Source organism: Littorina saxatilis, linkage group LG10, assembly GCF_037325665.1.
Source record: "Littorina saxatilis isolate snail1 linkage group LG10, US_GU_Lsax_2.0, whole genome shotgun sequence".
In the NCBI taxonomy this organism is placed as follows: Eukaryota; Metazoa; Mollusca; class Gastropoda; order Littorinimorpha; family Littorinidae; genus Littorina; species Littorina saxatilis.
Genome location: NC_090254.1, coordinates 22,439,175 through 22,463,167, shown reverse-complemented (window position 1 = coordinate 22,463,167; position 23,993 = coordinate 22,439,175). Strand labels below are relative to the sequence as shown.

Genomic DNA, 23,993 nt, shown 5'->3' with positions numbered 1-23,993 from the left:
AATCTCGAGAACAAAATTTGTCTCGGTCACGTCATCACATCAGTAGTAAAACAATATTCGTAAGGATACCGCTAGGCTGTGCATGTAACGCTTCGTACGTTATTAAATTAGGATGAAAATCGCTTGTTCAGTTCAATACTTATTATTCTCTAAGGTTCCGTATTACTCTCACTTACTCTTGTTGAACTTTTCTTCGTTTTTATATTTAGTCAAGTTTTGACTAAATATTTTAACATCGAGGGGGAATCGAAACGAGGGTGTGGTGTATGTGTGTGTGTCTGTGCGTGTGTGTGTGTGTGTGTGTGTGTGTGTGTAGAGCGATTCAGACTAAACTACTGGACCGATCTTTATGAAATTTGACATGAGAGTTCCTGGGTATGAAATCCCCGAACGTTTTTTTCATTTTTTTGATAAATGTCTTTGATGACGTCATATCCGGCTTTTCGTGAAAGTTGAGGCGGCACTGTCACGCCCTCATTTTTCAACCAAATTGGTTGAAATTTTGGTCAAGTAATCTTCGACGAAGCCCGGACTTCGGTATTGCATTTCAGCTTGGTGGCTTAAAAATTAATTAATGACTTTGGTCATTAAAAATCTGAAAATTGTAAAAAAAAATAAAAATTTATAAAACGATCCAAATTTACGTTTATCTTATTCTCCATCATTTGCTGATTCCAAAAACATATAAATATGTTATATTCGGATTAAAAACAAGCTCTGAAAATTAAATATATAAAAATTATTATCAAAATTAAATTGTCCAAATCAATTTAAAAACACTTTCATCTTATTCCTTGTCGGTTCCTGATTCCAAAAACATATACATATGATATGTTTAGATTAAAAACACGCTCAGAAAGTTAAAACAAACAGAGGTACAGAAAAGCGTGCTATCCTTCTTAGCGCAACTACTACCCCGCTCTTCTTGTCAATTTCACTGCCTTTGCCATGAGCGGTGGACTGACGATGCTACGAGTATACGGTCTTGCTGAAAAATGGCATTGCGTTCAGTTTCATTCTGTGAGTTCGACAGCTACTTGACTAAATATTGTATTTTCGCCTTACGCGACTTGTTCAAGTTTAAAATACAAAATAAAATAAAATTTTGAGGCCTTTGTACTAACCTCCAAAGTATTCCTAAACTTTGAGACGGGTGGCACAGGTAAAAAGCTTCCGTAAAGCGCAAGGTCAAGGTCACCATCTTGTTGAACAATGGGTTTGTGTACTGTCACCTGAAGAAAGGAATTGATAGCAATTGCCTAGTATTGACTATAACAACGCTAAAAACCTTCTCAAACAACAACAACAACAACAACAACAACAACAACAACAACAACAACAACAACAACAACAACAACAACAACAGTATGGACTTAATCCAATGCAAATATGCAAAAGTAACTGAAGAAAATACTGGGAAAAAGTCACAGAGCTCTTACCCTTAATTTCTTTGCGTTGATTTCATCTTTATTTCTTTCCTTTCGCGGTTTGCATTTATTTGGGACTGGGTTCATCACGCTCATAATATGTTTCATATCACACATAATATATTCTTTTTTGCATTTAGTCAAGTTTTGACTAAATGTTTTTAGGTGGTCTAGGAATCGAGACGAGGGTGGAGGTGGACACGACTTTTAAACACATATAACGATTTACTCACGAGCTTGGTTCCATCTGGAAATGTAGCTTCGATTTGAATCTCGTCGATCATGTCTGACACACCAGGTAAAACTTGATGGAATCCTGAGAAAAAAAAGAAGGACCAATTGGCTTGTTATATGGCGTACACCATGAACCGTTTTAGACGACGCTTATCATCATATCACCATGATCATACAAACAAACAAACAAACAAACAAACAAACGATATAATAAAAATGCAAGACTAAAAATAAGTGTGTCATTGAAAATGACATAATATAACGTTTTCATGTCCGTTTCACATATTACTAGTATAATATTTCGTGTAATTTTAGCGAATCTGTTTTCATACTGATATTATCTTGCTTAAAATTGCTCGTCAAATGGAACAGAGGGGCCACACTAGAAGGGGAACATAATGTGTATTTGATGCAGAGGGAAATTTCTCCCCCATTTGTATTATGTAGATGAGTGAGTCACACGTGACACAGCTTTTGCTGAACAGCTATTAGTGCGTTTAGTTCTCTAGCTATTAGCGCGATTGTAGGTTGTGTGTGTAAGAGAGTGTGTGCGACCTTGTGTGCAGTAGAATAAACATGTTAAAGAGCCCAATCACCCAGCATAGTACGTCCTCTTTCCATCAGATCACTGACGCTGTTGCCATCGCGTACCAGTTCTTGCAGCTGTAACAATTAACACAAAATGTATGCTAATTATACCCGTTTACTACCAAAAAAAAGAGCACTGTGCATATCTTTATGAAGCCATACCGTTTAATGCTAGAAACATGAACACTATACATTTGTATGTAATGATGCTTTTTCAGAGATTAGGATGAAATCAGCACACAATTAATCATAATTATCAGAATTCCAGCGGGTCGCTTTGTCGACAAATTAAGGGAAAAAAGCAGTGATAATAAATGTTTAAGGCTATGTAAAATAAACAAATACACAAAGAAAAACTTATTTGTAGAACGTTTGCAGTCTATCTGTTTCAGATGTGTTACTGGCAATCAAAGTTTCCATGCAACATTCATAACGTAATGTCCTGACAATGTACCTCACATTCCTACACAATTGAGATGTAAAACGTAAAAATTCCACTGACCACACTGGCGATGAGAGCGACGGTCTCGGGGTGGTTAAGTCTGAGACCCCTAGCCAGCCGCTTCTGAGCCAGACAGCCAGCCTGGTGCACCAGAAGCGACTCCAGCTCACGAGGAGACAGATGCATTGTCTTCTCGTTTGTGCAAACGACTTACACTGTGGACAGTAAGAAATCAACTTGAGCGCAAATTTGGGGCGTGTGTGTGTGTGTGTGTGTGTGTGTGTGTGTGTGTGTGTTGTGCTATGATGTGTGTGCGTGTGCATGCGCGTGCGTGCGTGTGCGTGCGTGCGTGCGTGTGTGCGTGCGTGTGTGTGTGCATACGTGTGTGTGTGTGTGTGTGTGTGTGTGTTATCAATAATTACTATACATTACAAAAGATAATAATCTATAACATCTAGAGTCAGAAAGCGTTCCACTATGAGTTGGTATGAGACTCTTTGAACTCAGTGTCAAAGATCTTTATGTCATTCTAGCTTTGCCCTGCTCGTTCAAAAGCAATGTATAGTGCATTTAATAACGCACCTTTGTGGCTGTTTATTCACAATGCTTTATAGTCATTTAGGCTGTGGTCTATTTATGACTTTCCGGGGCTACGAGGTTGAAAAATAGGGACAAAATCATGTACAGATTTCTGAACAGCAAACACTACCCGAAACCCCACCTATACGGCGTGTATCAGTGACCTTGAGAGCTTCAGCGCCGGTCAACGCTTGAATTTTGCAGTGGAAACATCCGGTTTGCTCTCGCAGAGCTGAGCATAATTGTCAAGAAGGATCGAGCAGAAAAAATAAACGACTTGGCAGGGATTCGAACTCAAGGCCTCGGGGCCTCGAAATGTCAGGGCCGATGTCTTAACCGCTAGGCCACTTCACCAGTGTTGTCAAAGATAAAAAATTGATAATTTTATATCATTCTACGCTTGAATTACCATTCGTGCGTTGCAAAAACGTAAAAATTGACATTAAAATGTGCCTTTATTTGCAAACATGTTTCCCGGAATCGCAGTACATGTTTACACCGTCATGCTACACAACATTCGCGCTATGCAAATAGCTGCGATATCTCTATTTACAACATGCAAGACAATGACAAGAACAGTAATTGAATCTCTCCAAAGCTTTGTGCAGTTGAAACCAGACATCTAAGAAATAGTTATACATGTATTCACTTCTGAACAATGGGCGGATAGAGATATAAATCATGCTGCTTCAAGAATAACATAACATGAATTCATATCAATGTTTTTCCTTCTATTACTCAATTGGCGCAGTAGCCTAGTGGTTAGGACATGAGACACGAAGTCTCAAGGTCGAGAGTTCGTATCTTCGCCGTGGCGTTAATTTTTTCCCCTTGATCTCTCTTGAAGATAAAATAATTATGATCAGTCTTGAGAGAGCAAACCGGATTTAATCCCTGCAAAATTCAAGCGTTGACTTCAAGCTCTCAAGGTCATACACGTCGTATAGGTGGGGTTTCGGGTAGCGTTTGCTGTACAGAATTCTGTACATGATTGTATCCGAGTCCCTATTTTTCAACCTCGTGGCCCCGGAAAGTCATAAATAGACCACAGCTTTAACAAGAATATTTCTGTAGCAGAGTGACACACGTTTTGAGCTAAACCGATCATGAGGTTTCGACGTGATCGCACGTTTTATAACCTGCAAACGTAACAGCATAACATTACCCCAAAGCTTACCTTGCAAAGTGCAAAAGAAGCACGTCTGCACAATATTGTCGCTTCAGAATGTCCAGAAAACTATGATTGTGTGTCTCGTTATTTCGAAGAAGCTGACGCACAAACTGAGAGCATGAACTTTTCGTTTTGCAGCAGTGGCAGTAGCAGACGACAATTTATTCTGTCTCAGTGACATTCGTTTATGACCTGCTCGACGAGCAAAGCACAGGCTAATGAAAATCTCGTTCACGCCGCGCTTCGCTACCTGCAGGCTATCTTGACACTATCGTATGTTTACCATGTTTGTGATAAAATACTCGCAAAACTACCACAGCGTTGGCCTTTGGGAGAATATCAACTGTGTCGTGCAAGTCACGTGACACACCGACACACGCGGTCGCGAGTGCCACGGACGGGTAAAACTCCACAATCCGTATAATGGCAGACTCTCTCTGCTAATAGAACACACATTCCACGGAGAACATTATCAGTGGCGAATTACAACAGCATCTGACCTTTATATGTGTGCTTGCATGATTCAGACGAATTTGCTCACAGTTGAATACAGTGTTTGTGACAAGATTTACAGCGTGTCGATTTGCTGAGTGCCTGTTGTTAAGTCGAGAGCGAAAGCCGGTGATCAACAGTTACAGTGGAAGACAACACGACAGGTAAGATTGCAAGGATCGTTTCGCAAAAAAACCCTTTCTATTATAATGCATGTCTGAACCTTTAATACAATTCAGGTGCCGGCGTAGCAGTATGATAAATATTACAATGAGATGATAATTCCAAACGGCACAGATCGTAATCGTGATCGTGCAACTAATCTGCCTTGTGCTGTTATATTCTTCTTCCTAGTGTGTGTGTGTGTGTGTGTGTGTGTGTGTGTGTGTGTGTGTGTGTAAGTACTAACATATGTTTGGCTCAGTCAGGTTCATAAACACACACACACACACACACACACTCACACACCGACACACACACACACACACACACATACATACATACACACTCACGCACGCACGAACGCACGCACGCACGCACACACACACACACACACACACACACACACACACACACACACACACACACACACACACACACACACACGCACGCACGCACAAACACACGAACCCGGATTTTTCTCCGTGTATGTGGCCACAGCTGTTAGCGTTTTTTGTTTGAACACAGAATTTCCCAAGTGGTGTGAAAAGTGTCAAAGGTTTCAATCAATCAATCAAATTAAATATGAGGCTTGTATCGCGCGTATTCCGTGGGTACAGTTCTAAGCGCAGGGATTTATTTTTTTATTTTTTTATTTTTATTTTATGCAATTTATATCGCGCACATATATATATATTCAAGGCGAAGGGATTTATTTATGCCGTGTGAGATGGAATTTTTTTACACAATACATCACGCATTCACATCGGCTAGCAGATCGCAACCATTTCGGCGCATATCCTACTTTTCGCGGCCTATTATTCCAAGTGACACGGGTATTTTGGTGGACATTTTCATCTATGCTTATACAATTTTGCCAGGAAAGACCCTTTGTCTATCGTGGGATCTTTAACGTGCACACCCCAATGTAGTGTACACGAAGGGACCTCGGTTTTTCGTCTCATCCGAAAGACTAGCACTTGAACCCACCACCTAGGTTAGGAAAGGGGGGAGAAAATTGCTAACGCCCTGACCCAGGGTCGCACTCGCAACCTCTCGCTTCCGAGCGCAAGTGCGTTACCACTCGGCCACCCAGGCCACCCAGTTTGCTTACATACATATATATGTTTAGCATAGATATCTACATATACATATCGATACAAATCACATCCTCGCTGATGGCTCACATGGATTTTATCGATGTCGAAATTGTACGTAAGATCGAATGAATTTATACTCTTCAAAATAGTTAGGGCCAGTCAAGAAAATGAAACAATCTTAAAAAACGTGCCAAAAAACATTATGGTTGACATGTTGAAGTACATTATTCCAAACCGCAAATCCTCGAGTAAACTGAGTTTGAGGTCACATGTCATCTCCAAGGCCGTTTCTACCAAGGCTTTAAAGTCTTACACGATGTCAGATGGGAGAAGCGGTTCTGAAAGCATCACATTACACGGATAGGGCCGATCATTTTACGGACGTGAGAACATTCAAGCATCTAGTAATACGCGATCATCTTGCAGTACGGGCCGTATCATTCAAGTACATTCGCGATTCACGTGCATTCTGATCACATGTGAACAGCTGTCATCCTTTCGGGCAGGTTTCATCTAAATATGGCCATGTAGATCCAAGGAAACGTCAACCCCGCTGCATTTGCATAAAGGAGGCGGTGGTGGTGTTGTTGTTGTTGTTGTTGTTTGTTTTTTTTGCCGTTGAATTGTTGTAACGGAAAGTGCAGATTCCCCAGTCGAGGAATGCTCTTAACCCTGGCGAAAGTCGGGACAAGTCTACCCTGATGTACAGACTGATATGCTCTTTTCGAGTAGAAAGGTATTTATCAACGCAAGAAACAGTTAGTATAAGATCGCATTCAAAAGTTTAAATGGTTGGCTTTGTACAAAGTTGACTTTTGAATGATGAATACACCAACTGGTGTACCAAAATGGTCACTATGATATGCAAACTATCAAACTGCTGACATCTCCTAAAATACGAAACGCTCGTAAAATAGAATAGGGGGGCCCGGTAGCTTAGTTGGTAGAGCACTGAACTTGTGATCGGAAGGTCGCTGGTTCAAATTCGGGCCGGGACGGACATAGACCACTTTATTATCTCAACGAGGAGAAACTCGGGTGTGACACGGGTCAACTTTACTGTGCAGACACAGAGACGGACGCCATGTTCCTCCCCCGTGTCACCACAATGGCACGTAAAAGACCTCGGTCATTCTGCGATAAGTGCAGATGGCTGATACCACCTAAACACGCATGTATTACACTTGTGTATCTCGTCAAAAGCCATGAGGGCGTAAAACTCGAATCATATAACCCATATCTTGTCCTTAAGAGGCGAAATATTTAGCCTGTAGGGGGCGAATCCGGTCCCCCCTGAAGCTGAAGAATTTTAGCTATTTTATAAACAATTTGTGGCTTATCCTTGATTTTAAAGATGTGGTTGGGGTTTTTTACAGACAGAATTTTTTTTTTCTTACAGCCGGGGGGGGGGGGGGGGGGCGGAAACCCTGTAACTCCCCCCCCCCCCCCCTAATCCGCCCTTGAGTATATCATTCTGCATGTTTAAAAGGTCCACATCTGCAGTTAGAAATGTCGCTTTGGTCTACAGATTGATCTTGTCAACTGCAGGAGAGCTTGTTTCCCTCGGGCTGCACAATGGCGTCTGGACCCACCAGCGGTCCCTGTGTTTTCAATAAAGGTGTGTACGTGTGCTTGTGTGTGCGGGGCGGGAGGGGGGGTAGAGAGAGAGAGATGGAAAGAGAGTATGTGTGTGTGTGTGTGTGTGTCTGTGTGTGTGTCTGTGTGTGTGTCTGTGTGTGTCTGTGTGTGTGTGTCTGGCGTCTGGACCCACCAGCGGTACCTGTGTTTTCAATAAAGGTGTGTACGTGTGTTTGTGTGTGCGGGGGGGGGGGATTTATCTGTGTGTGTGTGTGGGGGGGGGGTAAAGAGAGAGATGGAGAGAGAGAGGGTGAGTGTGTGTGTGTGTGTGTGTGTGTGTGTGTGTGTGTGTGTGTGTGTCTGTGTGTCTGTTTGTGTTCATGCGTTTTTCCGTATGTGTGTGTGTGTGTGTGTGTGTGTGTGTGTGTGTGTGTGTGTGTGTGTGTGTGTGTGTGTGTCTGTCTGTGTGTGTGTGTGTGTGTGTGGTTTTTTTTGTCTGTCTGTCTGTCTGTCTGTCTGTCTGTCTAGCTTATCCAGGAGAGAGAAAAATAGCAAATTATATCAATGAAAAGACAATTCGATTGTCTTCAGTGGGTAGCACAGCTGAATCTGAGAACAACCAAAGCCATCATCATCACAGGTATGTGCGTGCGTGCGTGCGTGTGTGCGTGCGTGTGTGTGTGTGTGTGTGTGTGTGTGTCTGTCTGTGCGTGCGTGCATGCGTGTGTGTGTGTGTGTGTGTGTGGGCCTGCGTGCGTGTGCCTGCGTGTGTGCGTGGGTCCGTGTGGGTGTGTGCGTGCGGGTGTGTGTGTGTGTGTGTGTGTGTGTGAGAGAGAGCATTCGTGCGTGTGTTCGAAATTGCATGTGTGTAAGTGTATGGGGGGTGGGAGGGGTCGGGGAGAGTGAGTGGGTGTGTGTAGATAGATTTACATGTCTCTCAATTCCGAGTTTTTTTAACAGAAAATGATTGTTTTGCCTCTCGTTTTGGTTTTCTAATACCGGTATCGCTTACGTTGACTTTCTAGCCATGATCAGCATCAGCATGGACACACCCACGACATAATGGACTCGCCCGGTACTTACACTGAGCGGGACAAACCATTGTACAGGGGGGACTGGAACTCAGTGAGCTTTTCGTTATTCATTTCTGTCCCTAATGTTTCATACATGAATAAAAATATGAATCATTTTTCATGCATGATCATGATGGCATGTGTCTTAATCTTAATCATTCATGCATGGATGATCCTTACTAAAAAGTAGTTGCACATATCTTATTGCAAATGATAGTTCATGCATGGATCATAATCTAAATAATATGTTAAAAGTTTCTTGGTGGGTACTGGAGATTTCTCTATCGGGATGGGGTAGCCATGATCTCACTTCACTTAGTGCTCCTAACCTTGCTTTAAAATGTTCTTAAAACATATGCAATTTTCAACGATGTTTTTTTCCCCCTATATTGTCATGTACGTGGATCCATGTATACACCGATGGATCAGTAACTAACGCCGTGCTCAATGGAGGTGCAGGCATTCTCATCCAGTTCCCTGGGGGACATACAGCTACATCCAGCGTTGCCACTGGCAAACACTGCACAAAATATAAAGCAGAAGCAGAAGCTCTCATGCAGGCCGCCTCCTTCGTTCAGGACTCCGCAGACCCTTGCTACCAAGTTGTCTTCCTCTCGGACGCCCTTTCAGTCCTTCAGGCCCTAGAGAACGACAAACTCCCACAGCTGGCCAAAGCATTACAGATGGTCAGACAAACCAGAAGAGTTGTCCTCCAGTGGATACCAGCACACTGTGGGATACCAGGAAATGAAAGGGCAGATGAGCTGGCAAAAGAAGGAGCCGTGGAAGACCAACCTGAAAACAGTGTCAGCTTTAGTGAGCAGAAGACAATCATCAAGGCATTGATGAGGCCAAGGACAAACAGAGATGACTACCACACAATGTCCAGAGAGCAGCAAGTCAACCTCATCAGGCTGCGTACTGGCCACAACAGGCTCAATGCTCACATGAACCGAAAGTTCAAGCTGGCGCCATCACCAACCTGTGCCTGCGGTCAAGAGGACCAAACAGCGGAACACATCTTACAGCGATGTCCCTTACTAGATGAGGAACGAAAAGAAGTGTGGCCGTCACCAACTCCCTTGCAGACCAAACTATACGGCAGTCGACAGGAGTTGGAGAAAACGACAACATTTATCACCAGTGCTGGACTGATTGTGTAACCTCTGCGAACGCCAAGAAGAAGAAGAAGAAGTCATGTACGTGGACATCACTGGTTTTGATTGGGGTCCTGATTTGGCCCGTATGGTCCGCTGGACCCAAAAAGCAACAACTAACTAACTAACTAACTGGTTTTAATTATTTGATGATGATTGACTGACTAATTAGTTTTAACGTTCTCTTAGGACCGATTGGCCTATCCTGGAACAGGTATAGTTAATATGCTATGCGGGGGGACGCAAAGCACCCCCCAGGGGGAAGAATTTACCCGATGCTCCCCAGCATGTCGTAAGAGGCGACTAACTTATTCTGTTTCTCCTTTTACCCTTGTTAAGTGTTTCTTGTATAGAATATAGTCAATGTTTGTAAAGATTTTTAGTCAAGCAGTATGTAAGAAATGTTAAGTCCTTTGTACTGGAAACTTGCATTCTCCCAGTAAGGTCATATATTGTACTACGTTGCAAGCCCCTGGAGCAATTTTTTGATTAGTGCTTTTGTGAACAAGAAACAATTAACAAGTGGCTCTATCCATCCCATCTCCCCCCTTTCCCCGTCGCGATATAACCTTGAACGGTTGAAAACGACGTTAAACACCAAATAAAGAAGGACGCAAAGCTCGGGACAGATATGCAAACAAAGAACTCATATGATCGTGTTATAGTTCTGGAAAACTGTTGTTACGGAATTTCAAAATGGGAATAAAAGTGAAGATTTTGTTGGGAGTTGTTGCCTTATAGTTTACGCGGAATATGGTTGGTTTTGAATTAACATCTTGGAGTGGAGCATTTTTGTATGGGTGTTTGGTTTTTATTTATGTAGAATATTTTTTAAAACTTTTGTTTAAGGTTAAAAAAAACCACCAGAATTCTGTACTCCCCGATACAAGGACAGCCCAATACAGTACGAATTTTTGCTTATGAAATTCTTTTGTCCTTTTTTTAACGGAACTTTTTTTTTTAACGGAACATTAAACAAAAGAATTCTTTTGTTTTTTAATTTTGTTCATCTCACCACAGTCACTTTGTTGTTTAGATTTTGTTTCATGCCTAAATAACTGACTGAATAGGTAAATGATGATGTTTCAGAGAGCGTTCACCGTGGGCATAGGAGGTCCGGTGGGGTCCGGTAAAACGGCTTTGCTGCTAGCGTTGTGTCGTCATCTGCGTGACTCCCACGGTGTATGTGTCGTCACGAATGATATTTTTACAAGGTCAGTACACTCATCTAGTTTATATGAGCCGCACACATACTTGTGCGATTGACCTAAGAATGCATCAGCCTTTTTTTTAAACGAGGTACATTAATTGCACCAGCGATGTAATGCCCTTGTGGCGATAAAACAGCTCCTAATAAAGAATACATGTACCTTCTGTTGTCACTTTGTCTATCATTGACCATAATTATACCTGTCGTGACTGGCCACCTGCAACATTAGGCACATTTTTGGCTGGTCCCACCCCCCGCGGGTTAGGGGGAGTCCCATATTGGTTGGGACGATAAAGAATTTACCCGATGCTCCCCAGCATGTCGTAAGAGGTGACTAACGGATTCTGTTTCTCCTTTTACCCTTGTTAAGTGTTTCTTGTATAGAATATTGTCAATTTTTGAGTCACTTGAGAAAAAGTGACTCTATGTAATCGGTCAGTGTTAGTCTGTCCGGCCGGCCGTCCGGCCGGCCGTCCGGCCGGCCGGCCGTAGACACCACCTTAACGTTGGACTTTTCTCGGAAACTATCAAAGCGATCGGGCTCATATTTTGTTTAGTCGTGACCTCCAATGACCTCTACACTTTAACGATGGTTTCGTTGACCTTTGACCTTTTTCAAGGTCACAGGTCAGCGTCAAAGGAAAAATTAGACATTTTATATCTTTGACAAAGTTCATCGGATGTGATTGAAACTTTGTAGGATTATTCTTTACATCAAAGTATTTACATCTGTAGCCTTTTACGAACGTTATCAGAAAAACAAGGGAGATAACTAGCCTTTTCTGTTCGGCAACACACAACTTAACGTTGGGCTTTTCTCGGAAACTATAAAAGTGACCGGGCTCAAATTTTATGTGAACGTGACTCATTGTGTTGTGAATAGCAATTTCTTCCTGTCCATCTGATGCCTCATATAATATTCAGAACTGCGAAAGTGACTCGATCGAGCGTTTGCTCTTCTTGTTGTAAATATTTTAGTCAAGCAGTATGTAAGAAATGTTAAGTACTGGAAACTTGCATTCTCCCAGTGAGGTACTATATTGTACTACGTTGCAAGCCCCTGGAGCAAATTTTTGATTAGTGCTTTTGTGAACAAGAAACAATTGACAAGTGGCTCTATCCCATCTCCCCCCTTTCCCAGTCGCGATATAACCTTCGTGGTTGAAAACGACGTTAAACACCAAATAAAGAAAGATATTGGTTGGGACGATAAAGAATTTACCCGATGCTCCCCAGCATGTCGTAAGAGGTGACTAACGGATTCTGTTTCTCCTTTTACCCTTGTTAAGTGTTTCTTGTGTAGAATATTGTCAATTTTTGTAAATATTTTAGTCAAGCAGTTCCCGCAGTGGGGCACTGCGGTTATGAAATTAAAAGCCCCTCCTGTTTTTGGAACCGCAGGAGCTTTCTAGTTTGCTGTTAGGTAGATTTTTGGTTCCTCTTTCCTGTCATGCTCTCTTTTTCTTCATGAATTCTTTTCTTTTTTCTGCCTTCTTGCTCATTCACCTGTATTTTTTCCAAAAATCTCTTCTCTTGCCGCTTGTCTCGCGATTCATGTATAGTTTAATCTGTTAGTGTTCTGATGTAAGTCCAGCAGTAGATAGGTTAAGCCTATTTTAACACACTGGAAACTGGTAATCTTCCAGTAGGTATTAATTTAGTTTTACTAAAGCCTGCTGGGACACAAGTAATGGGTTAGTGCATTTGTAAACAGGAATCGCTTGACAAGTGGCCCCCTTCATCCCCCCCTTCCTCGTCCTGATATGGCTCTGCGTAGTCGGCTGGACGTTAAGCAACAAATAAACAAACAAACAAACATAGTCAAGCAGTATGTAAGAAATGTTAAGTACTGGAAACTTGCATTCTCCCAGTGAGGTACTATATTGTACTACGTTGCAAGCCCCTGGAGCAAATTTTTGATTAGTGCTTTTGTGAACAAGAAACAATTGACAAGTGGCTCTATCCCATCTCCCCCCTTTCCCAGTCGCGATATAACCTTCGTGGTTGAAAACGACGTTAAAGCCATATGTACTCGATGACTATACACGCTAATTGCTTTACCAACAGCTGGAGACATGCTAAATGAAGTTCCCTGCAAAATATTGTGGTCTAGGACCCCTTCAATGTTGAGATATGTTAATTTTCATTTTGATCTGGATCGTCCTATTTATAGATTTGCCAACAGAGACCTGTAGCGTTGACGCAAGGGAAATAACTCCGCGTCTTTGTTTACATCCAAAGTTTTTGAGACTCTAAAACAAGCTGTAATGCATGTATATGGTCCGCGCATGGCGACATATCGTCATTACATGGTCTTATGGTGCGTTTGACATCGATTATGGGCAAACTACACTTTGTAAACACGGGAGCGCGTACATATGCCTTTAAACACCAAATAAAGAAAGATATTGGTTGGGACGATAAAGAATTTACCCGATGCTCCCCAGCATGTCGTAAGAGGTGACTAACGGATTCTGTTTCTCCTTTTACCCTTGTTAAGTGTTTCTTGTGTAGAATATAGTCAATTTTTGTCAATATTTTAGTCAAGCAGTATGTAAGAAATGTTAAGTCCTTTGTACTGGAAACTTGCATTCTCCCAGTGAGGTACTATATTGTACTACGTTGCAAGCCCCCTGGAGCAAATTTTTGATTAGTGCGTTTGTGAACAAGAAACAATTGACCAGTGGCTCTATCCCATCTCCCCCCCCCCTTCCCCCGTCGCGATATAACCTTCGTGGTTGAAAACGACGTTAAACACCAAATAAAGAAATAAAGAATGGTGTGTCCCAAGGGTGTCCATTTTCACTGACAATACCGCTGTCTCTTTTCAAGTATGAATCTTGGCTTTCAACACTGAGAAACCGGTCACCCTGCGCCATGCCCGTAATTCAAATCAAGCGTTGACATGCATTATGTTAGCTAAAACAAAAACAAAATCACCGGTCAAGCGAAATATTCAACGCCGTAGGTATGACCGCGGATTGCCGATGTCACTGCTTCGGCGCTATCAGATTGTTGTTAAATACCGGAAAACACTGAATAACGCGATCGCAGAAAGTACTAGTCAAAGTCAGAGTGAACCTCATTGTTTGCATGTCGACACCACTGCGAATACTATAGTTGCGTAGTTACCATACGCAAACTTGTATAATCTACATCACATGACAATGAGTTGTGTAACTGTTGCTTATCACTGCCTCGCTAACTATCATCCACATGACAAAACCACCCCCAACACTGACCAACATGACAGCAACAACAACAACGACGACGACAGCAAAAGCAGCCCAACAACAACAACAGAGACATGAACTTCTGGTGTGATTTGGATCAGTTGGCCAATCGAGTTTGGCTGTGAAATGTGGCTATTAACATGTAAATCAGAAAACACTTTTAATTCCTTCGAAGTTTGTTTGATATACATGAGCATATAGCTTAAAGTGCTGTGCCTTGTGCTTTTTATTTCAGAGAAGACTGGGAATTTCTGGTTCGGAACGAGGCTCTACCGGAAGAGCGCATGCGCGCAGTAGAAACCGGAGGATGTCCTCACGCAGCCATACGGGAAGTAAGCAGTTTATTTGCTAAGCCTTATCCTCCTTTCTAAATTCACCCACATACACAATTCTGTGCAGTTTTTTTGGGTTTTTTGCATTAATTTTATACTCTTCTCACTATTGGGTATTGGGCTGAGACTGGGATGCGTTCTCACCCCCCTCCCCCCCCCCCCCCCCCCCTCACATGGCAACGCATTGCTGTGGGCCAGAGGTTCATCCAAAAAAAATCTCTTATTACGACGAATCTTTCACGCTATCACATTTTGCATTTGGTCCCACTTGCAATCTTTCCCACAAACCCGCTCTTTCAGTGTTTCAGGCTTTGCTTGCACTTTGCTCTTTCAGGATTTCTCCCTCAACATGGAAGAGGTCAAAGATCTGACCCTCAAGTTCACGCCTCAGATTGTCTTCATCGAATCAGGGGGCGATAACTTGGCGGCTAATTTCAGCCGCGAGCTGGCCGACTACATCATCTATGTCATCGACGTGGCGGGCGGTGACAAGGTGCCGCGGAAAGGGGGCCCCGGGATCACGCAGAGCGACCTTCTCGTCATCAACAAGACTGACCTTGCCCCCGCCGTCGGGGCTGACCTTGAGGTGTGTGCCGCATGACCTTGACCTTGACCTTCAATTTTTACATTTAGTCAAGTTTTGACTAAATGTTTTAACGTAGAGGGGGAATCGAGACGAGGGTCGTGGTGTATGTGCGTGCGTGCATGTGTGTGTGTGTGTGTGTGTGTGTGTGTGTGTGTGTGTATGTAGAGCGATTCAGACTAAACTACTGGACCGATCTTTATGAAATTTGACATGAGAGTTCCTGGGTATGAAATCCCCGAACGTTTTTTTCATTTTTTTGATAAATGTCTTTGATGACGTCATATCCGGCTTTTCGTGAAAGTTGAGGCGGCACTGTCACGCCCTCATTTTTCAACCAAATTGGTTGAAATATTGGTCAAGTAATCTTCGACGAAGCCCAGACTTCGGTATTGCATTTCAGCTTGGTGGCTTAAAAATTAATTAATGACTTTGGTCATTAAAAATCTGAAAATTGTAAAAAAAAATAAAAATTTATAAAACGATCCAAATTTACGTTCATCTTATTCTCCATTATTTTCTGATTCCAAAAACATATAAATATGTTATATTTGGATTAAAAACAAGCTCTGAAAATTAAATATATAAAAATTATTATCAAAATTAAAATTGTCGAAATCAATTTAAAAACACTTTCATCTTATTCCTTGTCGGTTCCTGATTCCAAAAACATATAGATATGATATGTTTGGATTAAAAACACGCTCAGAAAGTTAAAACAAAGAGAGGTACAGAAAAGCGTGCTATCCTTCTTAGCGCAACTACTACCCCGCTCTTCTTGTCAATTTCACTGCCTTTGCCATGAGCGGTGGACTGACGATGCTACGAGTATACGGTCTTGCTGAAAAATGGCATTGCGTTCAGTTTCATTCTGTGAGTTCGACAGCTACTTGACTAAATGTTGTATTTTCGCCTTACGCGACTTGTTGTTCTTTCTTTCTAGAACTGTTGAAGATGATGTGATGATTGGGGTGTATGCACGAGAATTACTATAATTATGATACTTTGTTTTTGTTTGTTTCTTCCATTTGCTCCATTTGTCCGACTAGACCTTTTGTTGCTCTCCTTGTTTGTCTCTTCCTCTGCTCCTCTTTGTCTGTCTGTCTGTCTGTCTGTCTCTGTGTCTGTCTCTCTGTCTCTCTCTCTGTCTCTCTCTCTCTCTGTCTCTCTCTCTGTCTCTCTCTCTCTCTCTCTCTCTCTCTCTCTCTGTGTCTCTTTGTCTGTGTCTGTGTCTGTGTCTCTCTCTCTCTGTCTCTGTCTCTCTCTCTCTCTCTCTCTCTCTCTCTCTCTCTCTCCTTTATATATTCAAGTATATAGCCTACAACGATAGCAGCTATAGATGCATCTCACCCCATACGATGTCGTGTACAGGTTTCAAAGATATCACGATATAATCTGAAACTGATGCCAGTTTAGCACATGTTACCCTGGTCGTAATCAATGCAATTAATACGGAGCGGCAGCTGAGATAGCTAGAAACAGCTGTGTCTCGTAATAAATACCAGGTAAAAAAAAATAATACGAATCTGGGACTATAAAAAGACCTGTACTGAATAAATAGACTGCGATGTAAGCCCTAAAGCCGCCAAGCATATATTAAAATGAAAAAGAAATAGATACAAAGCAAGCAATGGTTATTTGTGTAACGTCTAAAACATGCTGTAAAGCATACAGTTAGTCCTCGACAGTTAATTGATAAAAAAAAACACCTCAATCCGTGACGACTCAAAAGGCTATATATATATTGGCCTTGAATCCGGTATCGCGCATGTTTGCGTACATGCTCTGTCCCTTAGTCATCAAGACTACACAAAACCAAAAACAAAAAGAAAAGTATGAAGAAACAAGTCGCGTAAGGCGAAATTACAACATATAGTCAATCTTTCGAACCCACAGAATAAAACTGAACGCACTGCATTTTTTTTTCACCAAGACAAAACAGCTTCGTCAATCCACGGGGCAAGGAAGTCGCTTATTTTTTCCGTGCAACACGAAGTGAAACCGACATGCAAGAATAGCGAAATAGCGTACTGCATCGAAGTACTAATTAACCTATTTTCGTTAATTGTGATCACATTTTAAGAGTAAACATGACATATGTTTTATATTTTTAGATTCAAAATTTAATGAAGAATACGATGCAATCAATTTTAAATCTGTTTGCGAAAAATCGATTTTAATGACAACTTTAATGAGCAAACGCATTAATTAACTTTTAAGCCTCCAAGCTGAAATGCAATACCAGAGTCCGGGCTTCGTCGAAGATTACTTGACCAAAATTTAAACCAATTTGGTTGAAAAAATGAGAGCGTGACAGTGCCGCTTCAACTTTCACAAAAAGCCGAATATGACGTCATCAAAGATATTTATCCAAAAACTAAGAAAAAAACGTCTGGAGATATAATACTCAGGAACTCTCATGTTAAGTTTCATGAAGATCGGTCCAGTAGTTTCTCAGAATCGCGTTATACACACACACACACACACACACACACACACACACACACACACACACACACACACACACACATTCATACACCACACCCTCGTCTCGATTCCCCCCTCTACGTTAAAACATTTAGTCAAAACTTAAATAAATGTAAAAACAAGTATGTTTGTTCAGTCTCTCAAACCCAGATTCTAGAATGGCTGAAACCACTTTCCAGAGCATTTTGTCCACTATGATTTGGCCTTTCAACCGTGATACTGATCCATGTGTTATTCTGAACCCTCTTCTTCCTTTGCCTAGGTGATGTCCCGAGACGCAAAACTAATGCGGCAGGACGGACCAACGATCTTCGCTCAAGCCAAAAACGGAGTAGGGGTGGTCGAAGTGGCAGAGAAAATTCTCTTAGCCTTCAAGCAGCAGACTGGAAAATGACAAAGCAGCTATTCAAAAACCACGTAAAGAGAGTAGAATGCATGAAGTTTCAAGATCTATAACATTTTCAACTGGTTATTGTTGTTGGTTTTTTTGTGTGTGTGAATGTTCATGAAAATAACATTTAGAACAATTGTAACAGCATTTCTTGGTTGATGTTTTTGTCGTAAATGTCAATGAAAATAAAGTTCAAAAAATGAAATTCAGAAAATGAATGATGTGTGTCAAACATGCGTTATCTGGAGAGAAAAACAAGTCGCGTAAGGCGAAAATACAATATTTAGTCAAGTAGCTGTCGAACTCACAGAATGAAACTGAACGCAACGCAACGCAGCAAGACCGTATACTCGTAGCATCGTCACTCCACCGCCCGTGGAAAAGGCAGTGCCCGTGGAATTGACAAGAAGAGCGGGGTATTCGTTGCGCTGAGAAGGATAGCACGCTTTTCTGTACCTCTCTTCGTTTTAACTTTCTGAGCGTGTTTTTAATCCAAACATATCATATCTATATATTTTTGGAATCAGGAACCGACAAGGAATAAGATGAAAGTGTTTTTAAATTGATTTCGAAAAAAAAAATTTGATAATAATTTTTATATATTTAATTTTCAGAGCTTGTTTTTAATCCGAATATAACATATTTATATGTTTTTGGAATCAGCAAATGATGGAGAATAAGATAAACGTAAATTTGGATCGTTTTATAAATTTTTATTTTGTTTTACAATTTTCAGATTTTTAATGACCAAAGTCATTAATTAATTGTTAAGCCACCAAGCTGAAATGCAATAGCGAAATCCGGGCTTCGTCGGAGATTACTTGACCAAAATTTCAACCAATTTGGTTGAAAAATGAGGGCGTGACAGTGCCGCCTCAACTTTCACGAAAAGCCGGATATGACGTCATCAAAGACATTTATCAAAAAAATGAAAAAAACGTTCGGGGATTTCATACCCAGGAACTCTCATGTCAAATTTCATAAAGATCGGTCCAGTAGTTTAGTCTGAATCGCTCTACACACACACACACACAGACACACAGACACACGCACATACACCACGACCCTCGTTTCGATTCCCCCTCGATGTTAAAATATTTAGTCAAAACTTGACTAAATATAAAAAGACGAAGCGGTAGTAACTGGTAATAGAGATGAAAGCAGGAAAGCAAGTTAGCTGACAAACATTCATTATTTGGAGAAATATCCAAGCGGTCATGGCTAATTGAGGCCGCCAAGCATGGCAAAAACACCTGGGACCACTGATTACAACGCTGATGGCGACAATAGTAATAACTGGATGACAATGATGACGATGGCGTTGTCTTCTTGTAAACGACGACGACACTGTCAAGAACTCAGTCATCGTATGGGATAGTTATGGTAATTGGGAGACGTAGCCTATGTTTAAACGTGACTTCTGTGGCCAACTGCAGTCCCCCTCCGCTGCCAGCTGAACGGAGGAAAGGAGGACCCGGAGAAGACAGTATCATTCGTCTCGCTGTCCGGGCTGAAAATACAGACGTGTGATTAACAAGAATAAACGTCACTGTAACTTTTGTTAATGACAAGGGCGATGACTAATTCTTTGAAGACTGATGATGATGATTGGTAAAGACGGCAAAGATGTGTCAATGTGGTACACGTTGCCCACCCCTTCCCGTGTAAACAACTCGACTCACAATCTCAGATCTTGCCAGACCCCCCGCGGGTTAGGGGGAAGAATTTACCCGATGCTCCCCAGCATGTCGTAAGAGGTGACTAACGGATTCTGTTTCTCCTTTTACCCTTGTTAAGTGTTTCTTGTATAGAGTATAGTCAATGTTTGTGGGGATTTTGGTCAAGCAGTATGTAAGAAATGTTAAGTCCTTTGTACTGGAAACTTGCATTCTCCCAGTAAGGTCATATATTGTACTACGTTGCAAGCCCCTGGAGCAATTTTTTGATTGGTGCTTTTGTGAACAAGAAACAATTGACAAGTGGCTCTATCCCATCATAGATCTATACAGACAAGGATATCTATGATCCCATCTCCGGCCCCTTTCCCCGTCGCGATATAACCTTGAACGACGTTAAACACCAAATGTGGTGGAGCGCATGCGGGTGATAGCAACATTTTACAAAAAAAAGCGGAGAGGGAGAGAATACACAAACAATAAAAAGTTGTTTGAATACATTGAATGATGTTCTCTGTCCTCTTTATTGCATAACACTCACGCACGCAATCACCAAGCATTTAAAATAAAAGTTAAAAATAGGTTCGTCAGACTAATGCTACTTTTCAATAAACATTTTCAACACTTAGTCTGAAAAAGGTGGAAACACATACTCCAAAATGTGGTGTCAGAAGTGGGGTGAGGCAAATCTCTACTTCGAAAAAGTTCTGTTGCCACAACACTATAAAGTCACTGGTGTAACGTGTGCTCTAAAACACGCTATTAAACACGGTAGTAAAACACTACCTAGAACTAACACGGTAGTACTAAACACACACGGAACTAACACATACACGCTATGCTATACATACACGGTAGTAAAACACGCTATGCTATACATACACGGTAGTAAAACACGCTATGGTATACATGCACGGTAGTAAAACACGCTATGCTATACATACACGGTAGGAAAACACGCTATGGTATACATGCACGGTAGTAAAACACGCTATGCTATACCTACACGGTAGTAACACATACACGCTATCATAAACACTGTAGTAAAACATACACGCTATGATAAACATACACTATGCTATACACACTATCAGAAACGCTGTAGTAAAACATACACTACGCTAAAACACGGTAGTAAAACACGCTATGGTATACATGCACGGTAGTAAAACACGCTATGCTATACATACACGGTGGTAAAGCACGCTATGGTATACATACACGGTAGTAAAACACGCTATGCTATACATACACGGTGGTAAAGCACGCTATGCTAAAACAAACACGCTATCCCAAACATTCTTTTTATCAATACGATCTAAACTGATTTAACTTATTAAGAACAAAACTAAGCATTCCCCATTCAGGAATATTCAAACAAATGCATAGTCTGTGTGTTTTCATTCAAACCGAACACGCAGACGTAACCGATAGACACAAGCTGACACCCCTGTCTGTGAAATGACGAAACCCTGAAACCTACGTCATACCTACGTCATACCTACGATAACAGCCTACGACGAAATACAGGCGCTAGAAATTATAATTCTATTGACACAGTCACACAATGTCAATACAGATTTCTCTCACTCACCACATAAAGAAAGAAAGATCTTGCCAGGCATTTACATAGGATAAGACCATCCCCTCCACTTAAGCACACACTAACAATCAATAGCCTGGGTGCTCTAGATCTCCATGCAGAGTGAACACTTTTTTGATTAAATAATTTTTCCGCGGACACTATTGCGTCATTGTGTGAATCTAGGAATATCTAACTCGTCTGCACAGGAAGCAATATGGCTGTCGATTTTTTGTATGTGTCCAAATGGGGGGATATTCTTTGGGAAAGCCAGTCAGATCTGAGACGCTGAGCTGAGCCGAACTGTTTCCACGAGAAGGATTGTGCCTTTGTAAGCTTAAACTGTTTATAGATCATTCTCCCCTTCTAGTCGACGGGACACAGTCATGGTGTCATGACCACACTTTTTTCTTTCTTTTTTTATCATGAATTCTTCAGATGTACCTAGTTTAAACTTGAAGTTTAAAAAAAAATCAGTAACTGACAAATGATATCCGATTAAAGAAAAAGACTCAAAGATATACTTCCGCAAAAGTTGTTTTAGTTTGTGTGTCAGCACGGTCTCATTAGAGACAGACTAGTAGGACTTATCTTTTATTACGTGCAGAATAATTCCCGTACAACTGTCTTTTTCTTTTTACGTCAGACAATTCTTCTATTATTATTGTTGTTGTTGTAACTCCAGTCAGTGCTGTAATAGAGGTTTTTGTAATCAAAATTGAACATTGAATGTACTATTTGTTTTTAAAGTGGCCGATAAATAGATGGACGCGCACACGTGTGTGTGTGAATGTCAGTGTGTGAGTGTGTGTGACGGTGTGTGTGTGTGTGTGTGTGTGTGTGTGTGTGTGTGAGTGTGTGTGACGGTGTGTGTGTGTGTGTGTGTGTGTCACGTGTGTATGATGTGCGTGCGTTTGTGTATGTGTCAGTGTAGAATAGAATAGAATAGAATAGAATAGAATAGAATAATGTTTATTGTCATGAACCAGTAAAGTTATTGACACAACAAACAACAAATAATAATAATGCATTATACAATGCTAAAACAATCCGTAACAAATTTGCCAAGACGAACTTGAACTTCGTCTTCTAAAAATAAGTTACTTGGATTTTTGTTAGCATATTTCATATTGATATGTGAAGCATCTTCTTTAAATTCATCCCTTAATTTAACATATTTATTGCATTTATCTAGAAAATGTATTTCATCTTCTATGACATTGCATTCAATACAAAGACGATTTTCTTTAGGGATATTCTGATGTCTTCCACTTTCAATTTTTAGACAATGTGTGCTAGTCCTTAATCTGCTTAACATCTTTCTGTGTTTATTATTCTTAATTTGTATTAAGTATGACTGCATTTCGTAAGATTTACTGATCATAGAATAAAACTTAAGTCTGGAATATGTATCTGATTTTTCTTTTGTCCAGTATCTTATATATTCCTCTTGTTGTTTTTTGTCAATGGCAAACTTTAATTTGTGTACATTTAATGTAGATTGGTTATGCCAAACGTGACTAAAACCTAAGTTACAAAGAGATTGTCTAACAAATTGTAGCCATGGCGTTTCTGTCGGATGGAGCAACATTGAGTCATATAATTGATGTATATACGAATCTTGTTTGGAGTCTAGAATATGCGCCCAGAATGCTATTGTTTGTGATAACATTTTTAATCCTAAAGGGAACCTTCCTAATTCCCCCATTCGGTGTATATGTGTATGTCAGTCAGTGTATGTGTGCCGGTGTGTGTGTGGCAGTGTGTGTGAGTGTGTGTAGTGTGTGTGTGTGTGTGTGTGTGTCGGTATGTGTGTGTGTGTGTGTGTGTGTGTATGTGTCAGTGTATATGTGTTTATGTCAGTGTATATGTGTAAGTGTGTGTGTGTGTATGTGTGTGCGTGCGTGTGCAGGCTGTGTGTGTGTCACTGAGTGTATTCGGTGTGCCCGTGTGTGTCAGTGTATTGTGGTAAGTGTGTGTATGTGTGTGTGTGTGTGTGTGTGTGTGTGTGTGACCAGGCTGTGTGTGTGTGTGTGTGTGTGTGTGACCAGGCTGTGTGTGTGTGTGTGTGTGTGCGCTAGAGTATACGTGAGTGTGGGCGTGCGTACGTACGGTATGGTGCCACGCCAACTGACTCAACTTGGGTCAGTTGAGGAGTTAAAAACATTGCATTCTCGGCGCTTCCAGAAAACAAAATCATTAAACCGCTACTTACCCTCAACGGATCCACAGCAACAACACCGAAGCAAATTTATCAGCCAGTGTTCCCCTGGCCTGTAGTGTACAACTGTGACAGTGTCGCGAGAAGCAAGGGAACTAACCCCTAATTTGTTCGCCGATCAGTAAATACTGTCTTGCCTCCCTGTAAGAACGCGGCTGAAATGTTCTTTTTCTTTTCTTTTAAGCAATATTGTTATAATCTAGAAAGAAGAAAAAACACCACAGTAAACGATCAAAACAATTAGCACCCAGATTAGTTCACAATATTGACACGCATGT

At 41.2% G+C, this 23,993-nt stretch overlaps 1 protein-coding gene across 1 annotated transcript in view; it reads right to left on the bottom strand.

The window, feature by feature from the left end:
- LOC138978431 (urease subunit alpha-like) overlaps positions 1 to 4,693 on the bottom strand; it is a 36,296-nt gene extending 31,603 nt beyond the window's left edge. The window contains exons 1-5 of the mRNA XM_070351174.1: positions 4,448 to 4,693; positions 2,752 to 2,906; positions 2,258 to 2,324; positions 1,661 to 1,743; positions 1,125 to 1,232 (exon numbers count right to left, since the gene is read on the bottom strand). Of these exons, the coding sequence (XP_070207275.1) occupies positions 1,125 to 1,232; positions 1,661 to 1,743; positions 2,258 to 2,324; positions 2,752 to 2,877 (384 nt within the window). The 5' untranslated portion in view covers positions 2,878 to 2,906; positions 4,448 to 4,693. The remainder of the gene's footprint in view (positions 1 to 1,124; positions 1,233 to 1,660; positions 1,744 to 2,257; positions 2,325 to 2,751; positions 2,907 to 4,447) is intronic.
- Between the last annotated feature and the right edge of the window lie 19,300 nt (positions 4,694 to 23,993).